General features: G+C 43.5%; 2 protein-coding genes across 5 annotated transcripts; one reads left to right on the forward strand and one right to left on the reverse strand.

Moving 5' to 3' along the window:
* Positions 1 to 1108: 1108 nt before the first annotated feature.
* DNAJA4 (DnaJ heat shock protein family (Hsp40) member A4) lies at positions 1109 to 7309 on the forward strand. Of its 4 annotated transcripts, XM_059481832.1 has the most exons (8): positions 1109 to 1239; positions 1320 to 1460; positions 3136 to 3316; positions 4203 to 4307; positions 5043 to 5270; positions 5359 to 5589; positions 6106 to 6206; positions 6288 to 7309. In XM_059481832.1, exons 2-8 carry the CDS (start codon positions 1329 to 1331, stop codon positions 6504 to 6506), a joined length of 1197 nt encoding a protein of 398 aa, XP_059337815.1. In that variant the 5' UTR covers positions 1109 to 1239; positions 1320 to 1328; the 3' UTR covers positions 6507 to 7309. The 4 variants fall into 4 exon arrangements, with proteins under 4 accessions (XP_059337815.1, XP_059337816.1, XP_059337817.1 ...); XM_059481833.1 differs by having other exon boundaries at positions 1232 to 1460; XM_059481834.1 differs by lacking the exons at positions 1109 to 1239; positions 3136 to 3316 and having other exon boundaries at positions 1306 to 1460.
* A 433-nt stretch (positions 7310 to 7742) lies between these two features.
* SKIC8 (SKI8 subunit of superkiller complex) lies at positions 7743 to 14973 on the reverse strand. Its single transcript, XM_059481836.1, has 10 exons — positions 14768 to 14973; positions 14624 to 14651; positions 14173 to 14278; positions 13237 to 13409; positions 12033 to 12181; positions 11624 to 11717; positions 10770 to 10863; positions 10068 to 10160; positions 9383 to 9461; positions 7743 to 8013 (listed from the first exon to the last, which is right to left on the reverse strand). Exons 1-10 carry the CDS (start codon positions 14777 to 14779, stop codon positions 7924 to 7926), a joined length of 918 nt encoding a protein of 305 aa, XP_059337819.1. The 5' UTR covers positions 14780 to 14973; the 3' UTR covers positions 7743 to 7923.
* Positions 14974 to 16689: the final 1716 nt, after the last annotated feature.

Raw genomic sequence — 16689 nt, forward strand, 5'->3', positions numbered from 1 at the left:
GCAGATCCACACAAGTACCAGTTATCTCATTTCCCCTGAGCAGTAAATAATTATATGAGGACCTTTGGTTACCTGGAGAAAGATGGAAACTATCCCAGCTTCCAAGTCTGCTCCAGGCAGGCCAGCTTGAGGAAAAGGCAAATAACACACACAGAGCAAGGGTACAACATTAGCCAAATTAATTAAAAATTGAAAAAATACTGAGGAACAAGGCATCAGGAAAGCCTTCTATTAATTAACCAGAACAAGATCTACCACACATGCTGGGGCAGGTTGTAGCAGGGTGCTCACCAACCTCTCACAGGGCAGGGAGAGAAACGGGCACCCGCTGAGGTGGCTGCCATGAGGGGCCCCTCAGGAGGGACGCTCACCCCTGCCAGGCCCATGGCGCCTTAGGTTTGTCTAAAGGGTATTTTAGGTGTGCCTAAAATTGACACAGGTAGAAGCTTTCTAAATTAAACTCAACAGACTGTGTCTACAATACAAAGATATAAAATTTTGGGTAGTTTTTTACTGAGGTGGCTGCCATGAAGAGCCCCTCAGGATGGACCCCTCACCGCTGCTAGGCCCACAGTCCTTTAGGTTTGTCTAAAGCTGACATAGGTAGGAGCTTTCTAAATTAGACTAAACAGACTGTGTCTACAATACAAAGATATAAAATTTTGGCTAGTTTTTAATATATTTTTAGTTCCATAAGATAGTCACATTTTAACTAATGGAAAGTACATCTAAAGCTTCCATATAAAAAAATTAGTATTTTGGAACTTTTATTGAAAAATAGTATGACATATGAATCTAAAAGCAATAAAGAAGAGGAAAGAACAGACTTGCATTACCACATTAGCATAGATAATAATTTACAGCTCCCATGCAATGCTAACTGCTCGGTACCCATTGCCCGAGTACAGTTTGTGTGAGCTGTACTCGGGGCATGCCAGGCACAGCTCCGGGGCAGCCTCAGCCGCACAGCCCGAGCGGTTAAACCCAGCCCGAACCGCCGCGAATTAAATACGGAGCGCCAGACCCGGGCCCGGCCCGAGGCTCCTCCCCCCGCGCGCCCCGCCGGTGACGTCACGCGCAGCCGTTCTAGACCGTTCCAGCCCCGTGACGTCACGCGCGGCGTCATTCCAGAAGATTCGGCCGGGGCTCCTATAAAGGCTGCGGAAGAGGCGGAGCTGCCGGGATCGGAGACCGGGTGGTGGCAGTGGCGGCGTTTTGTGCAGCGGAGTAACCGCAGCGGTGAGCGCGGGCCCTCGGTGGGGCGCTGGGCGGGATAAGCCGAGGGTAACCCCAGGGTAACGTGCCGCGTCCTCCCACAGGCACCCACCATGGTGAAGGAGACGGAGTACTACGACATCCTGCAGGTGAAGCCCAATGCCTCCTCCGAGGAAATCAAGCGCGCCTACCGCAAGCTGGCGCTGAAGTACCACCCCGACAAGAACCCCAGTGAGGGCGAGCGGGTACGTGGGGTCGGGGCTGGGGCTGGGCCGAGGCCTGTGGGCCACACACCTACCCACCGTGAGGCAGCGGCGCTCCAGGCAACACCTATGGCCCATGCACGGGGTAGGCCCCGTCCGGCTCTCGGGCGGGCCGGGGCCGAGCCGGGCCCACCGCAGGCCCCGTCCGGCTCTCGGGCGGGCCGGGGCCGAGCCGGGCTCACCACTGGCGCCGCCAGGCCGCGCAATGGGCAGCCCTGCCCGGAGAACTGGACGCTGGTGCAGGGCCGCCCGCGGAAGCACCGCGGGTCCCCCACAGCCAGGCCGTTGTTACAGCCAGTGTGCACTAAGTCCTAGCTCCAATTCTGCTTTGCTTTTTCTGAAGCGTATTGCCGGTGCGTGAAGGCTTTCCTACTTCCACGTCTCTGTTTGGACCTGTGAGCCTGGCAGCAGGCCTGTGGCAAAGGGGATGCAGCATTTTTTTTTTTTTTTTTTTTGATGTGGCGCATACTAGTTTCCCTGTAGTCACGGTGGAAGATCGTCCTTAGAGGAGCTGGTTAAAACAGGCAAAGCTGGAAGGATTTTCAGTGTGCCAGTGGCCACTGTGCTGTGAGACGTTTAAAAGGCTGGTAGTGGATCCAGCTGCCAGCACTGTTGTGCTGGATGGGTTTGTGCTGCTGAACAGCATGGGTTTTCTTCAGAGAAAAATGCTAATGTAGATGTCCAAGGTAACTATACCCGGGAAATCACTGGGCTGTACGTGGGTGGGCTGCTTACAAGGGAACTATTTTACATGCTATCAGCACAGACCTGCACAGCTGCCTGTGTTGACTTGGATGATAAACGAGCACCACAATTGGACAACTAAGGAAAACATGAATGATGGGATTGTTTATCTAAAAGCTGGCTTACTAATACATTAATATAGGAATAGAAGGTCCATGTTTACCTTCTGTTAGCCTCTAGAATACTTTTTTATAGAACTCAAACAGTAGCATAGTCAAAGGCAACCTTTTCTGCTTTTATTTTGGGCCTGCTTGTTTTGCTTACACCACTTTACATGGCCATGAGTAAATGAAGTTTTAAAATTGAGTGGTCCTTCTAGTAGTAGCAAATCCTTTTAAAAATTCAGTTGGTAATCTTAGCAATAAGAAATTCTTCATAGCTATTTAAGAAAATTCCTTAGTTGTTTTGATTTGTATCTAAGTCCTTGTGTTTGTGATGAGTAAGCAACACCCGTGTCTGGTCACATAAATCTCTGCTGTAGCTGGATGTACCAGCTCAGCAGGCATGGAGAATCCCTGTGTAGCTCTAGGCTGACTGGCACTGCTGTGGCCATGAGCAGTTGGGCACCTGCAGGACTTCAGGGATAGCACCATATTCCTTTCCAAATGGATTTGTTAGAGGTTACAGCGGTTGTTGCAACTACCACAATAAGCAAATTGCAGTTGGTGTATACTTGTAAGGTGGACGTGACTGAATTAAGCCCACTTAAAACATGGGAGGGGGGAGAGGGAGGAAAGGGGTGGTTTTCCTGGACAAAAGTGTGCTATTATGGCCTGTTTCCCAGGGACTTTCCTTTTGGAAACAAATGCTACAAGAGGGTGTTGTAGTGGCTCGATCTGTAGATGGAGTTGTATATGAGAGGGCTGCTTTTCCTTTTGGTCATAGTTGTTCAGAGCTTCTTTTTTCTTTTTAGTTTAAACTTATATCCCAGGCATATGAAGTTCTGTCGGACCCAAAGAAAAGGGACCTCTATGACCAGGGTGGGGAGCAGGCTATTAAAGAAGGAGGCCTGAGTGGCGGCAGCTTCTCTTCACCCATGGACATCTTTGACATGTTCTTTGGTGGTGGAGGCCGAATGAATAGAGAGAGAAGAGGTACAGAGTTCTAAACAAGTTCTAGAAACTCTAACCATGCACTTAAGAATAAAACACCTGTGCTATGGTACCGCTGTTTTGCTGAGTGCACATAGTGTGGATATTACTTGTTGCAACAATAGAATAAGTAAACTATGATTTTTCTAGTTATTCTAGCATTAAGAGTCTAATAAAGTAGATAATGTGGCTTAGCCATAGCCATCTTTTTGCTAAGTTCTGTTTATTTTTTTTGAAGGGGGAATGGGTAGTCTGTAGGGGAGGGGGAAACATCAGTAAGTCAGCAGGTTTAGACCTGTTTAAGTTCCTTTTTTCCAAATGTGTGCCTCACTTGCTCATAGTTTTTGGGCAATTTGCTTCAAAGGACACCATCAACTTAAACTTCAGTAATTTTAAATCCCATTGAAATATTTGGGAGAAATTACATGAAACTGAGTACAGTGTGCTACCAAAAGTCTGATATGATTTTTGTCTTTTCCAGGCCCAATGCCTGTTAAAGTAGCAAGTAGTAACTTGCTGTAAAATCACTGAAATTAAGCTATGAAGTGGCATGGAAATGCATAGGCAGGCATAAATAGCAACTTCTAAATTGACAGATCTGAAGCTGGTAGTGTCCTTGCATCTTGCTGTTTCAGTTAAGCTTATAAAATTAGGAGTAGGGATAGGGTGGCTTTGATGATGCTTTGCTTTAATTACAGCTCAACCTTTATGTTTGGAAATAAATGGGTGGAGCTTAGCCGAAGCTGATGGAATTGCACATGCTTTTAAGGGGGCTGAGTTGTGTTCAAAGTTTGGAATGAGCTCTGCATTTCTTCAGTAAGACTGTGCATGAACATTTATCTTCACAAAAGCTGAACAAGTATTAATATTTTCCTTTTTTTCTCTGAAGGCAAAAATGTGGTGCACCAGTTAGGTGTATCTCTTGAAGACCTCTATAATGGCATTACAAGGAAACTGGCACTGCAAAAGAATGTTATTTGTGCAAAATGTGAAGGTAAAAAAACACAAGTAGTGGTTTCAAATCCCTCTTCAAGTTGTTTGTATGGCTTGTCTGAGGCTGAGAAGAAGGTCTGAAGGCTTTCTTACTTTTCTGTGTCTTCATTCTTTGCCTGATCCCTGAAAGTCTGTCAGGGTATTTAATTCTTACTTACATTTATCCAAAAGTAAGTCTCTCAACAGTGTTACAAAGTGATGGTTCTAATGGCAAACTAAAACTCACTGTGAGTTGCAGCTAGGGGTACCTAAATTAAAACTATCTTCACCCAGAACTTGGATGTAAATGTTTATTCTGTAAAACTTCTTTAATTGCTGTGGGTGGAAGACTAGCTTGTGTTATGCTACTAATTTTACAGTTACTAAGTACTCCCTAGACTGGTCCTCTTTGAGGTAAATTTTAATAAGGTCTTATATCTTAGTACTCTGTTAAATATTTCATAAGCAGATTCTTTTCCAAGTATTAATGGAATGTTTATGTCTTGCATTTGGTATGCTGACAGTTCCTTGGAAACCAGGAGTTACTGGGGGGTGGGGCAGAGGCTAATACAATAAGCTGTATTAACATTTTGTTTGTAGAAACCTCCAGCTTGTGGGCTATGTTTTGTGATGGCAGCTAAATTCCATTACTGAACTACTCTTAAGTTACCCTAACCATGCTCTTGAAGTCAGTGAATTCCAGCCTGACTACTGTAATTTTTTGAGACTGAGATGGAATTTAATTCTTTTGTCAAAGGTTATGGCGGAAAGAGAGGGGCAGTAGAAAAATGTCCTGTGTGTAAAGGAAGAGGGATGCAAGTTATAGTTCAGCAGATTGGACCTGGCATGGTGCAGCAAATCCAAACTGTGTGCCCAGAATGCAAAGGCCAAGGTGAAAGAATAAATCCAAAAGACAGATGTGACAACTGCAATGGCTGTAAGGTTGTAAGAGAGAAAAAGATCATAGAAGTTCATGTTGATAAAGGTAAGATCTCTGTATTTGTATTGGTTCCCAAATAATAGTCAATAATAGTCTATAGTTCTGCAGAGAATTAATGGGTTTCTTTTTTCAGGTATGAAAGATGGTCAGAAGATAGTATTTCATGGAGAAGGTGACCAGGAGCCTGATTTGGAGCCTGGTGATGTTATAATTGTGCTTGACCAAAAGGATCACAGTGTCTTTCAGAGACGAGGGCATGACTTAATCACAAAAATGAGAATTCAACTCTCAGAGGCTTTGTGTGGTTTCAGAAAGACAATTGAAACTCTGGACAACAGAGTTCTTGTCATATCTACTAGGCCAGGTAGGTTGTTAAGAGTACCAATACTATGTAAACTAATTGGTTTAATTATACCTGGACTGGAGTTTCGGTGGAGATTGTTCTGTTTGGGTTGGTTTTTTTTCTAACCAGATGATGGAACAGGTTCATGAGGCAGTCACTTAACCTAGTTGGTTCTTTGTTGTTGTTATTCTCTTTCTAAAACAAGCAGAGTTATACCTAAAGCTGTCAAATGCCTCTTAATAAACCTCAGCCCCAGCTGGTGGATAGCCAGAAAGATATTAAAGAGGAAGGAATCTTAATTCTACTAAATTATCTGTTCATTCAGCCTGAAGGCTGTGCCAAGAAAAGCTGGTTTCTCTTATAGCAGGGGAAATAGTCTGAATGGGCTTAGTTGTGTACAGCTTGGGTTTAGGTCTTTGCTGTGAAGTGATTACAATCTCCCTGAGGTGCCATGAGCACAGTGTCCAGCCCTGCCTCGTGTGGCTGTGAAATGCCCATCCCTTCACAGCAGCCCACTTACAGCTCTTGCCTCCATAGGTGAAGTGATAAAACATGGTGACCTAAAATGTATCTACAACGAAGGGATGCCTGTCTACAAATCTCCAATGGACAAAGGCAGCCTGATCATACAGTTTTTGGTAAGCTGCATGCTTTTCTGTAGCCAATATCCTCATGTTTGCACATGAATAAATACTCATTTTAAATACGTAAAATTGTAGGTGCAGTTTCCAGAGCACTACTGGCTCCCAAGGGAGAAACTGTCTTTGCTGGAGGCTCTGCTTCCTTCCCGAGAAGATGTTATGGTTACAGATGAGATGGATCAGGTAGACCTTGAAGATTTTGATCCAAATGAGCAAACCTACCGTAACAGTGCAGGAGAAGCATATGAAGAAGATGACGAGGGTCCAAGAACAGGAGTACAATGTCAGGCATCTTAAAGCAAGGTGGAGCAGATGTCATCTAAGATGTAAATTTTCACAATGAAAACTGCATGGCTGTAATAGCCACTGCTTGTGGTTTTTGTGTTCAGCAAATTGAGTTGCTGCGCTGTCAGTATCACCTTTTTGTAACTAATTTATATTGTGTTCTTGTAGTCTTTCTATATAAAGCAAATGTCATACAGCTGAGAACCAAGTTGGTATGAATTTTCCTTGCTGTGAAGGTTCTCAATTTACTCACCTGTGCTCTTTCTATAAGACTTTGGCAATATCAATAGAGGCTAAGTGGAGTGTCTTATGTAAATACTTTCATACTGGAAAATTAATTTCCTAGAATAAAACATAGCAGAATAACTTCTAATAAATAGTACTTCACCTTTTCTCGTGCTTCTCTTATACTTTCTAAGCCGTTCTGGAACCCCCTTTATTTAAGCAAGTTCTTCTAAGCTCAGACTCCTGTCATCCAGTCTAGATTATTTGTGTTAGCTGTACCACTCATACCTTGTCTCATTTTGGAATTCAGAAGCATTTTGTGCATGCCCTCCTCTCTGCCTCTTAGCCTTCTTCCTGTGTTTTGTGGGTTTACAGTAGCATTCCTTCAGCTGCTTCTCTGTGTGTGACCCAAGGTTACAAGCTGTCCTCTAATGTGTTACATACAAGCAAATACTTGCAAATAAAAGTTTGACCTTTCAGAAGCTCAAGCTTTGTATTTCAGCCTTCCTAGAAAGGGTTTTTACTTCCTCCTAGGCATTGTATACTTGTGCCTTAACTAAAATGAATAAACCAAAACCACTTGCACTGGGTATACTGCTGCTGTTTTGTAACATACATGCTACCGCAGTACAGCGATCCCATTAAAGCTTTTTTCCATTTTACCTATTTGCTGGTAGTGTTTGTATTAAGTCAGGGTTAGAAACAAGTGGTCCCCTTTAGTGGAATGCAACCATGATGAATGATCTGTGTCCATGTACCACACAATTGTTGAAACAGGTGTTCAGCTTAAGTGATCCTCTTGCACTCACTAGCAGCAGGACAAGCTGGGCTGTCATTTCCCATATCTATAACACAGCCTCAGTCATTCTCCTTCTGCTAAAATAAGCTGCTGTAACACTTAGGCCATGCCTTCCAGCTCTGGTCTATTTATGTTTAAAGGCAGGGGTGATTAACTGAGCAGTACTTCACCCATGACTACCTATTTCCAAAAATACTTTTTCCCCAAGAATTAGACACAAGGACTTGGAGCTGTAGCTTTTATTTTAAAAAAGTAAGACTTTATCTTGTGCTAAGCAAAATCAAAATTAGATCTGGTTTTGCAGATCAGCATGAATGCTTTTATCATAGTAAAAAATTACATAGAACAGTAGCAGTCCCTTGAAACTGCTACAAGAGATTTATTGAAGCATCTGAGTCAAGACATTTACACTGGACAGTCATAAATATGAATTTCTTGGTCATCACCAACAGACACAATTTTGGACCCACTTCCGTTGTATTTCACTCCCCAAACCTGTAAATAAGACATATGCAAATTTATCCAGAGAGCACAAAGAAAAAGAATCTTTGCAGCAGTAATATTTATTACAAGCAGTAGAGGAAAGAGTATTGAAAAGTCACCTAATTAGAACTGGTGTAGTTGTGGCTTCTGCTTCACCAGCAGCTGAGGCTGCCGAAGCAGAGCAGGACACTGCCCTCTAGGAGTCTGCCGGGCTCCTACACCACTGACTGTGCCTTACCCAGCCAGAGATCCTCGGGCAGGGCTGAAAAGTGCTCGCCCCAGTTTGCATAAATAACCCAAGCATTCTCACTCCTGCCCATCCTGCAGCCCTTGCTGAAAAGAGTACAGTGCAGGAAAGGAAGAGAGGAAGTATTTGTCATGCAGACTGAGACCATGACAGACTGAAGAACAACTAGGTTTATCCTTGAGCTCTTTCAGAGAACCATTTACCTACCAGTACAAAACTTAGAAAAATTCAGGTCACTCTGATCTAAGACAGTTACACAATCTCTGACTGACACCCATCTCCATCATAATGACATCAGGAAGGGTGAAGGCTCCCCAGCACGTTCATGTGAAATGCAGAGTGGGTGTGTTGACATTTGTATGGTTTGGGTAATCTTGGACACTATTTTGCATTAGTACCTAAACCCAGCATTCCCAGTAACTAACACATCTCTGTCTGCCACAAACTGAATGAGATCATACACAATAGCTAAACAACAGGGGACAGAAACCCCCACAACTACAGGTAACTGAAAAGAAGGTTACCAGCAAGAAAGTACTACAGAAGAAAACATTCAAATAAAATCTGAAAGAATATCCTTTGTTTCTTGTTCAGTGGTCCATTAAAATAAAACACTTGTTCTGTTTATCACCTAACATTTGGCCAAAGAGTAAATGGGTAGAAACCTAACTCCTTTTCTCACAGGTAGCTGTCACTGAACAATAAAGTAAAAACCCCCAGTATTACAGACACTGAAGGAGGAAAAACTCCCAAGTTGCCAGGCTGCTTTCAAGCATCTGTTTAAGTAATTCCATCCTTTTAAATAAGTACTTCCACCCTTACACATGCTGTGTTAGTCACAGAAATAAGTAAAACCAGAGACAAAGGTAACAGAGTCTGGTGAGACTTAGGCCACTCAGGATTGCCTTTTTTGGGCCTGAAAAATATTAATGACTTGGAAGAGATCAGCATATACACCTGGGAGTACTAGTTCAATATTAAGTGCTAAATAACCACAACTTCTAAATTTTCATTATAGCAGGCTAAAGCTGCATTACTGCAAGCCTGGAGCTGCAGCACCAAGGTGAAGCACAAATGTGCTCAACTACACAAGCTCTCCTGGGAACGTGGTGACTCAGGGAATAGCAGCCATACCTGATCTTGGTGGTCAAAAAAAGTATGGACACAGGTCCTTGTTCCAGCATCCCAAACCTTCACACTTTTATCAGATGAACTGAAAGAAAAATAACGCTGATTAATGTTTAAATTAATATATTAACTAAAGTTTAATGCAAACATTAAAGGTTCTCATATGGCAGACATAAGAAACCCTCTTTCACCCATCAAATACAGGGATGAAGTAGCAAATGACTGCATCTTCTGGTAGGTTCCCTACCTTTAAAATAAATTTACTGTTCCAACATGTGCAATGTGAAAATGAAGACTCCCATTTTGGCCAAAAAATTCTTTGAGGCAAGTTCTTTGGATAAGGAAATTCTTGTTACATATACTTGGCTCCCCAGCTGCCTCAGCTGTTTTAAGAATTAATACTAAAATTCAAGTAGATTAATGTATTACTATTTTCGGTTGTAATTCTTGATTCAAGAGCAATTTTTCAGCTATTCAGAATCAAACTGCTGTTCTCTTAGGTGTTTTTCACTTGTCAGGAACTACACTGCAATGGGAAGACTTACTCTGTAAAATGCTCTCACTACAGCTGGTATCACATCACAGATTGGCTCGAGCCTTTAAATTTTATGTTACTTCATTACAGATCCCACTGCAATTTGTACACTTTTTTTTTCCCCAGTAATCAAAAACAATTAAAAATCCTCAGTACCTGGAAACAAAATGGGTATCATCGGGACAAAATGCTACATTTAAAACCCAGGATCCGTGACCGCTTAATGTGCCAGCCAAGTTTGCATGTTGCCTGTGGAAAGAACACATTAGCATTTGCTTTGTGAATTCCAGGGAAAAAGCAACAAGAATATACCCTAGCTAGTGCAATGAAGAATGGTTCAATGGAAGGTGACTTCTGGACATTTGTTCATCCAAGCCGAACTGGTGCTACAGCAGATTCTGTTTTTCCATTTCAAATAGTTAACATAAAAAGAAGTCGCTAAGAAGATGGACTGGAGGACAAAGAGTTTCACCAAAGCCAAAGCAATGCAGGTTTAGAAGGTGAAGACCACTGAAGCAGGGCCATTTCCTCCCCAGGGTCTTCCAAGGTATTGCAAGATGCAACAGAAATAGGTCATAAATATAATTTCCTGTGCACAGAACAGATGTTTAAGAGAGGTGAACACAAGCTCACAGGACAGATACACAGAAGAATTAGCTTACTGCCTACAGGCAAATATGAGGAAAGTAATTTGTTTTCAATTTACAGCTTTCTTCTACCTCTACACTTTCAAAAACTATCTAAGGATGTAGTATTTTACGATTTAAGATTATTTATTACATAAAAAGTCACCAAAAGCTGAAAGGAATTCTGGAGAGCGGAGGGTTAGCTCTATGTTTCACAGTATCAGCCACTCACACATCGTAGATTTTGATGTATCCATCATCGGAGGCAGTGACGAGCAGCTGGGAGTCAGGGGAGAAGGTCAGCGAGCGGATGGGCATGGCATGGCCTGCAGGGACAGGGACACAGGGCAGGGCTGGCACTCCTCCCACTGACACAGCGCCCAGCAAGCTACAACAGCTCTGCCTGCTCAGACACAGCAGCCTCTGAAGCCTCCTTCTCTCCAGAGGCTTCTTCACACAAGGGAAAATGAAACAGCAATTCTCAACTGTGAATGTTAATGCATGTCTGCAACACAAAGACTATCTAATTTCTTTCAACTGTGCATCTCTATTAGAAATCATGTCATATTTTATAGTATGATTGCATATTTAAGTGGTTGGGGCTTTGATTACAACTGGGCAGAAACTGCATTAACATTAAAAGCCCATTTATCTGTTAGAAAAAAAAAATGCATGTGTTCTACAACATAAAATGTTCAGTTACTTTTTAGACTAGCAAAAAATTGCTTTAGAACAAATAATGCAAGAAAAAGAAAAATCATGTGCAGGGCAGCACACATTTGGCTTGGCTTCATTCCCTTGTACTTTTCTGCAATACAAGGAGCTCCAATTTAAAAATTTAGTTAAGCATTACTGACTGTATCTTTTAAAAAAGGCATTTATGATGCAAGCGTGAGTTTACAGCCTGCCTCTAATATTTTAAGCAGTTTAGGTTAGAACACACTAAATAAGTAAATACTGTCTAATGGACAAATATGTCAACTCATTTTTGCCATGGTTGTTGTAGCTTATTCTGACTTGCATTATATCCTTTAATTTTGTCAGAAATGAGGTCAGAATTAGGTACTGCAAATAACCAAACCATACCTTCTAGCGTATGCAGAAGTTTTCCAGTTGCAATATCAAAAATATTGATAATGCCATCTATTGCTCCACTGGCCAAGTATTTTCCATCTGGACTCTGTAATAAAACACAAAAATTGTGATTCAACATCTGTGTGTATTTATGCTGTGTAAGCCCTGACATTCCCTTGGCAACTTTTCACAAATAGTAACCTATGCAAGATACCTGGGCTCCAAAAATCCTGAAGGCTATAAACAAGATCCAAATATATTTTCCAGATGTGCAGGGGGAAATGTCAAACAATTTGTATTTGGAACTATGGCTGTCACCTAATATTATTGCAGAGATAAACTGATAGATGGAAACAAAAACACCTATTTACAACATATTACAGCAATAGCAATTTCTCATAAGGAATTATGTGCTTCTTACATATGCAATGCTAAGGATGAACTTTCCTCTGGTGTCTAGAGAATATTCTTTCTTTCCAGTTTCAACACCGAAAATATTTACTTTCCCCACGTGACTTCCTGTTGCAAGGTACTGGGAATCAGGTGAAAAAGCCAGGGACCAAGCATCAACTGTATTAAAAAATAAAAACCAGTTAGCTGGATCCTGTTCTTGGTTCTTATTCAACAGTGTCAGTCCTGTATGCATCTGTTTAGATGTGTAACCCCCTAAGAATGTACAAGCTCATCAAGTCACCCCTTCTATGTAACTAGTGGAGCATATCTTGAGCTATTTACTTACATTTAGTAAAAGATTACATTTCTAGTAAGACCCTGACCTTATGAGACCCTCATGTAATGTTAAATTTAGAATTTAAGACTGCATCATTAAGTGGAAATTCTTACTTTTTTCCCAGAACCAAAAGACTGAAACTACTGAAAAAAGCAACACAAGTATGTAGCAAAGCACAGAAGATGAAAGTACAGGAGAAATGCAGACAAATGTAAGACAGATAACATTCCTGCAATTGAATGTAAAAACCCATCATTTTTCCTAGCAGTGCAATGTATTTATCTGGCACAATCTAATTTACAGGGTTTTTTTTCCTAAAAGTTAAATATTAATTGCCTAAAACACTGCAAGATTATTCTTAAATTCGTGAGTCCCAGTGGACTCATGAAATACTTGGAATAAGACCTTGGGCCCTGAATTCCAGCTTGGAGAACATCAGCATTGTTACCATTGATAGCTGTTTTGGCTTGCTTCCTCAGGAGTGGACATGCTGGATAAAAAAGGATCAGATGCAAGGCTCAAATTCACTGCAGTGTTATGAAGAACATTCAGAGCTCCTTTGTAAATGCATCCGAATAAGCACTTGAATTATTTCTTCCAAATATCCCTTTACCAATGCATGTGTAAGAGAAGCTTCTGCTTTATGCATGCAGCAAAATGCCTACTATGTGTACCTGAGAAAGCACAAGTAGTGTGTAAAAATAAAATTGTAAAATTGTAAAATTGTCTGATGTTGCTTTGTGTGGAGCTCATAAAACCTTAAAGACTTCTGCAAATACGGGAAAGATTAAACCCCCCAAAGACCTTAATGCCCTCAGGTACCCTGGTCCCTCAGTATCTGCCAGGAAGAGTCACAGTGTTCCCCTGCAGAGCCAGCTCAGCACTGGTGTCTTACCAGGACCAGCATCTATGGACTTGATCTGCTTGCCAGTCTCCAAGTCCCAGAGGCGAATGTGGGCGTCCAGGGAGCTGGAGGCTGCGATGGCACCCGTGTGGCTGATGTCCACTGACACCACCCCCAGCTGGTGCCCCTCCAGAGTCCACTGCAGATCCAGCTTTTCATCGTTCCTGCCGTGCAGGGAAAGAAAAGCCTCGTTGGGAACAGCTGGGGGGGCTGAACATGCCCAGTCTCACACAAAACAAACAATCCAATTCCTCCCTGAAGGGCTGCGCACAAACTCTCTGTACTTAAAGAACTGACAAATCAATAATTTACCACATTCCTGCCAAGCAGGTACTTCATCCTAAGTTTGGAAGCCATCCCACCAAAAAACGTCCATCACACCCCAGTCTGTGGGTGCTCACAGGGCTGGCCTGTGAGCTCAGCACAAAGTACCACGACTGACATCTTCACAGTCACCCCACCCAAGCTAAACCTACCACTGAAGTGAAGCAAATCCTTCACACTGCTTTGCCTAAGAGACAATAACTCCTTTGCAAAAGCACACTTCCATTAGGATTATCAGGATCTTTCTTTCAATAAAAAAGGAAGATTTCATTTCCTCTTTCTCACTATTCCCATTATTTCCTTCACAATACACATCTCCAAATGCACTGTCTCATCAAAAGATGCATTTCTCATTCTTTGGTTTAGAAGTTCATTAAGTATTCTCTGAAATGCATTTTCAAAAGGATTCTCTTTTTTTTTTTTAATGAAAGCACACCAGAATGCCACCACTCCAAGAGAAAGCACACACCAATGGAGATAAACTTGCTCAAAGAAGCAGCTCTGTGTGCCATTCTTCTAATATCGCTAGAGATTGTGGAAATTCAAGGCTGCTCCATACAGACCATTTCTAAGGCCTAACACAGATTAATATGGGGCACTTACCACTTCCAGACCTTTACCAGATCATCCAGAGAGCCAGAGATCACTGTTTCAGAACCATCATTTTTATTTTTGCCCCATGCAACTGACCAAATGGCATCATCATGAGCTAAAAGAGAATATAAGCACATTAATTTAAAAATAAGTATTTTCTTTTGATAGGAGATCACAACTGGTTTTGGCAATGCTGAACTGGCTAGCTGCAATGTTGGCAATAGACCGTGCCCTGCTCCTCAGGTCTATTGAGCGCTCTGAGAGCCTCGTCACTGTCTTCGTTCTTCCAAAATATGTGAGCAGCGTCAATGCCGAAAAAGCAGCACAGCTACCTCTGAGTTACTCAGATTTATGCCCAATACACACATAACCAGGTCTCCTCACACGGATACCTGCCATTATCTACTTTACATCATCCCAGAACACCAACACTGCTCAGAACCCGTTAGCGTTTGCTCACCTTGCTCTTGCTTGAAGAGAATACCGTACTAGAAAGAAAAAATAATTAATATTACACATGAGCAGCCTATACACATATATATACATACACATACACACACCTCAAGCCAGCAATTAGCTCAGCTAACGCTGTGTTTTTAATTACCTGTGTGGTCATGTCTTTCTGAAAACAATTCCGAGGGGAGCGCGCCCACAGCAGCCGGACACAGCTCCCGCCGCCGTCGCGCCGTGATGACCTCGGTACCACCGAGAGCGCCGCTCCCCCGCCCTCCGGCCCCGCGCCTCTGCCGCCGCCCTGTGGCCGGGAGGGACAGCGGGACACGTCCCGCCGGTGGAAACGGCCCCGAATCCTGCCCGGCAGCGCCCTCAGGGACAGCGGCACCGAGCCCTGGCCCCGCGTCCTGCCCGGCAGCGCCCTCGGGGACAGCGGCACTGAGTCCCGGCCCCGCGTCCTGCCCGTCAGCGTCCTCAGGGAGAGGGGGACCGAGCCCCGGCTCTGTGTCTTGCCCGTCAGCGCCCTCAGGGACAGCAGCACCGAGCCCCCGGTCCCGCGTCCCGCACTGGCGTCCCACAGTTGACGTCTTCATGGCCGCCTCTCACTCATCCCCTCCCGCTCACCCACAGGACAGGCAGGCGCGGGGCCGGCGCCATCGCTGTGGGCAGCCCTCAGATGTTGGGTGTGCGGTACCAGTGCCAGTGGTGCCAGCGGTGCTGCCGTGGCACTGCTGGTGTGAGCTCTGGGGTGCGGCCAGGGCCGCCGGCCCAGCCGTGTAGTAGCTCCTGAGGGAAGGCTGGGCCGGCTGCCGCTTGTCTGAGGTGTGCAGGAGGTGAGGGGCAGCCCGAGCACGGCACTGCCCGACCCCGCGCTCCTTGGGCTGCAGCACTGCCCAAGGCTCTTATCACGGCACAGAAGGCTTTAACTTCACAGAATCACAGAATCACGGAGTCATTAAGGTTGGAAGGGGCCTGCAAGATGATCAAATCAGGCCAGAGCACGAAGTGCCACAGCTGATCATTGCTTGAACACTTCAGGGATGGTGATTCCACCACCTCCCTGGGCAGCTCATTTCAATGCCTGACCACCTTTTCTGTGAAGAAATTCTTCCTGATGTCCAGCCTGAACCTCCTTTGACACAACTTGTGGCTGTTTCCTCTGGTCATGTCACTTGTTTCCTGGGAGAAGAGCCTGATCCCCACCTGGCTACACCCTGTCAGGGAGTTACAGAGAGCAAGAAGGTCCCCCCGAGCCTCCTCCGGGCTGAGCTCCCACAGGGCCCTCAGCCACTCCTTGTGCTCCAGAAAGGAAGTTTCCCTGCTAATCATCTGTGTCAGATCCAAAAAAAAAAAAAAAAAGGTATGACTTTTCTTTTGGAAGCTGAAGTTTCTCAAGTTGCTGTCTCTGCTTGAGTTAAAAGTGCAAAAAATGTCAGAATTTAAGTTCAGGAGAATTAATCAGATTCCCAGAGGTTTAAAACTAAAGACAAAGGATCAGTGGTCTTTCACAGCTCTTAATCAGTTTTCATACGTACACAAAGCTCTTTGAGATCAATGGAACTTGTCTGAGTAAGCAGAGTAACAACCAAAACAGGAATTCTGAATGTGTCTTAACACAGTTCTGCAGTCAAGAATGAAAATCTGGGTAAAACTCTTACACATAATTACAGACTTTTACATATAATTACAGGATCCTTAGTTCTCTGATTAGGTTGAGCTTTGAGAAGATTTTCAGGCATACAGCTTTAATGTCTTGAATTTCAGAAATCCTCATTTACTCGTTTATAATGACGCAATGGTAAACATTCTCCAAAAGTAAAAGAAGTTATTCTATTTCTTGCCAGGGTTCTTCTAAGAATTCTTTCATTTAAATGTGCACTTCAAATATACTACTTTCAGCTTATGTTCAAATAATCAAGCTTGGTCTTGCAGTTCTGTATAGAGTACTGCAGGACTGTAACATAATCTTTGACAGACAAAGTGTTTCTAATCCCCCCAGAGGTTTCAAAGTTCTCTCTGTGCACTGGTATTTGCTCTGTACAGTGAACACCTTAGGCCTTCATGGGAAAAGAT

This window comes from Ammospiza nelsoni, chromosome 14 (genome assembly GCF_027579445.1).
Source record: "Ammospiza nelsoni isolate bAmmNel1 chromosome 14, bAmmNel1.pri, whole genome shotgun sequence".
Classification (NCBI taxonomy): Eukaryota; Metazoa; Chordata; class Aves; order Passeriformes; family Passerellidae; genus Ammospiza; species Ammospiza nelsoni.

Bases quoted from the DNA above. Each gene is read 5' to 3' on its own strand.
- DNAJA4 (XM_059481832.1), top strand. From the start codon at position 1,329: ATGGTGAAGGAGACGGAGTACTACGACATCCTGCAGGTGAAGCCCAAT. The intron at 5,271-5,358 runs GTAAGATCTCTG...TTCTTTTTTCAG, and splicing joins AGAAGTTCATGTTGATAAAG to GTATGAAAGATGGTCAGAAG. The intron at 6,207-6,287 runs GTAAGCTGCATG...GTAAAATTGTAG, and splicing joins GCCTGATCATACAGTTTTTG to GTGCAGTTTCCAGAGCACTA.
- SKIC8 (XM_059481836.1), bottom strand. The intron at 13,410-14,172 runs GTAAGTGCCCCA...CCTGCACGGCAG, and splicing joins CTGGTAAAGGTCTGGAAGTG to GAACGATGAAAAGCTGGATC. The intron at 9,462-10,067 runs GTACTGAGGATT...TTTTTCTTTCAG, and splicing joins GATACCCATTTTGTTTCCAG to TTCATCTGATAAAAGTGTGA.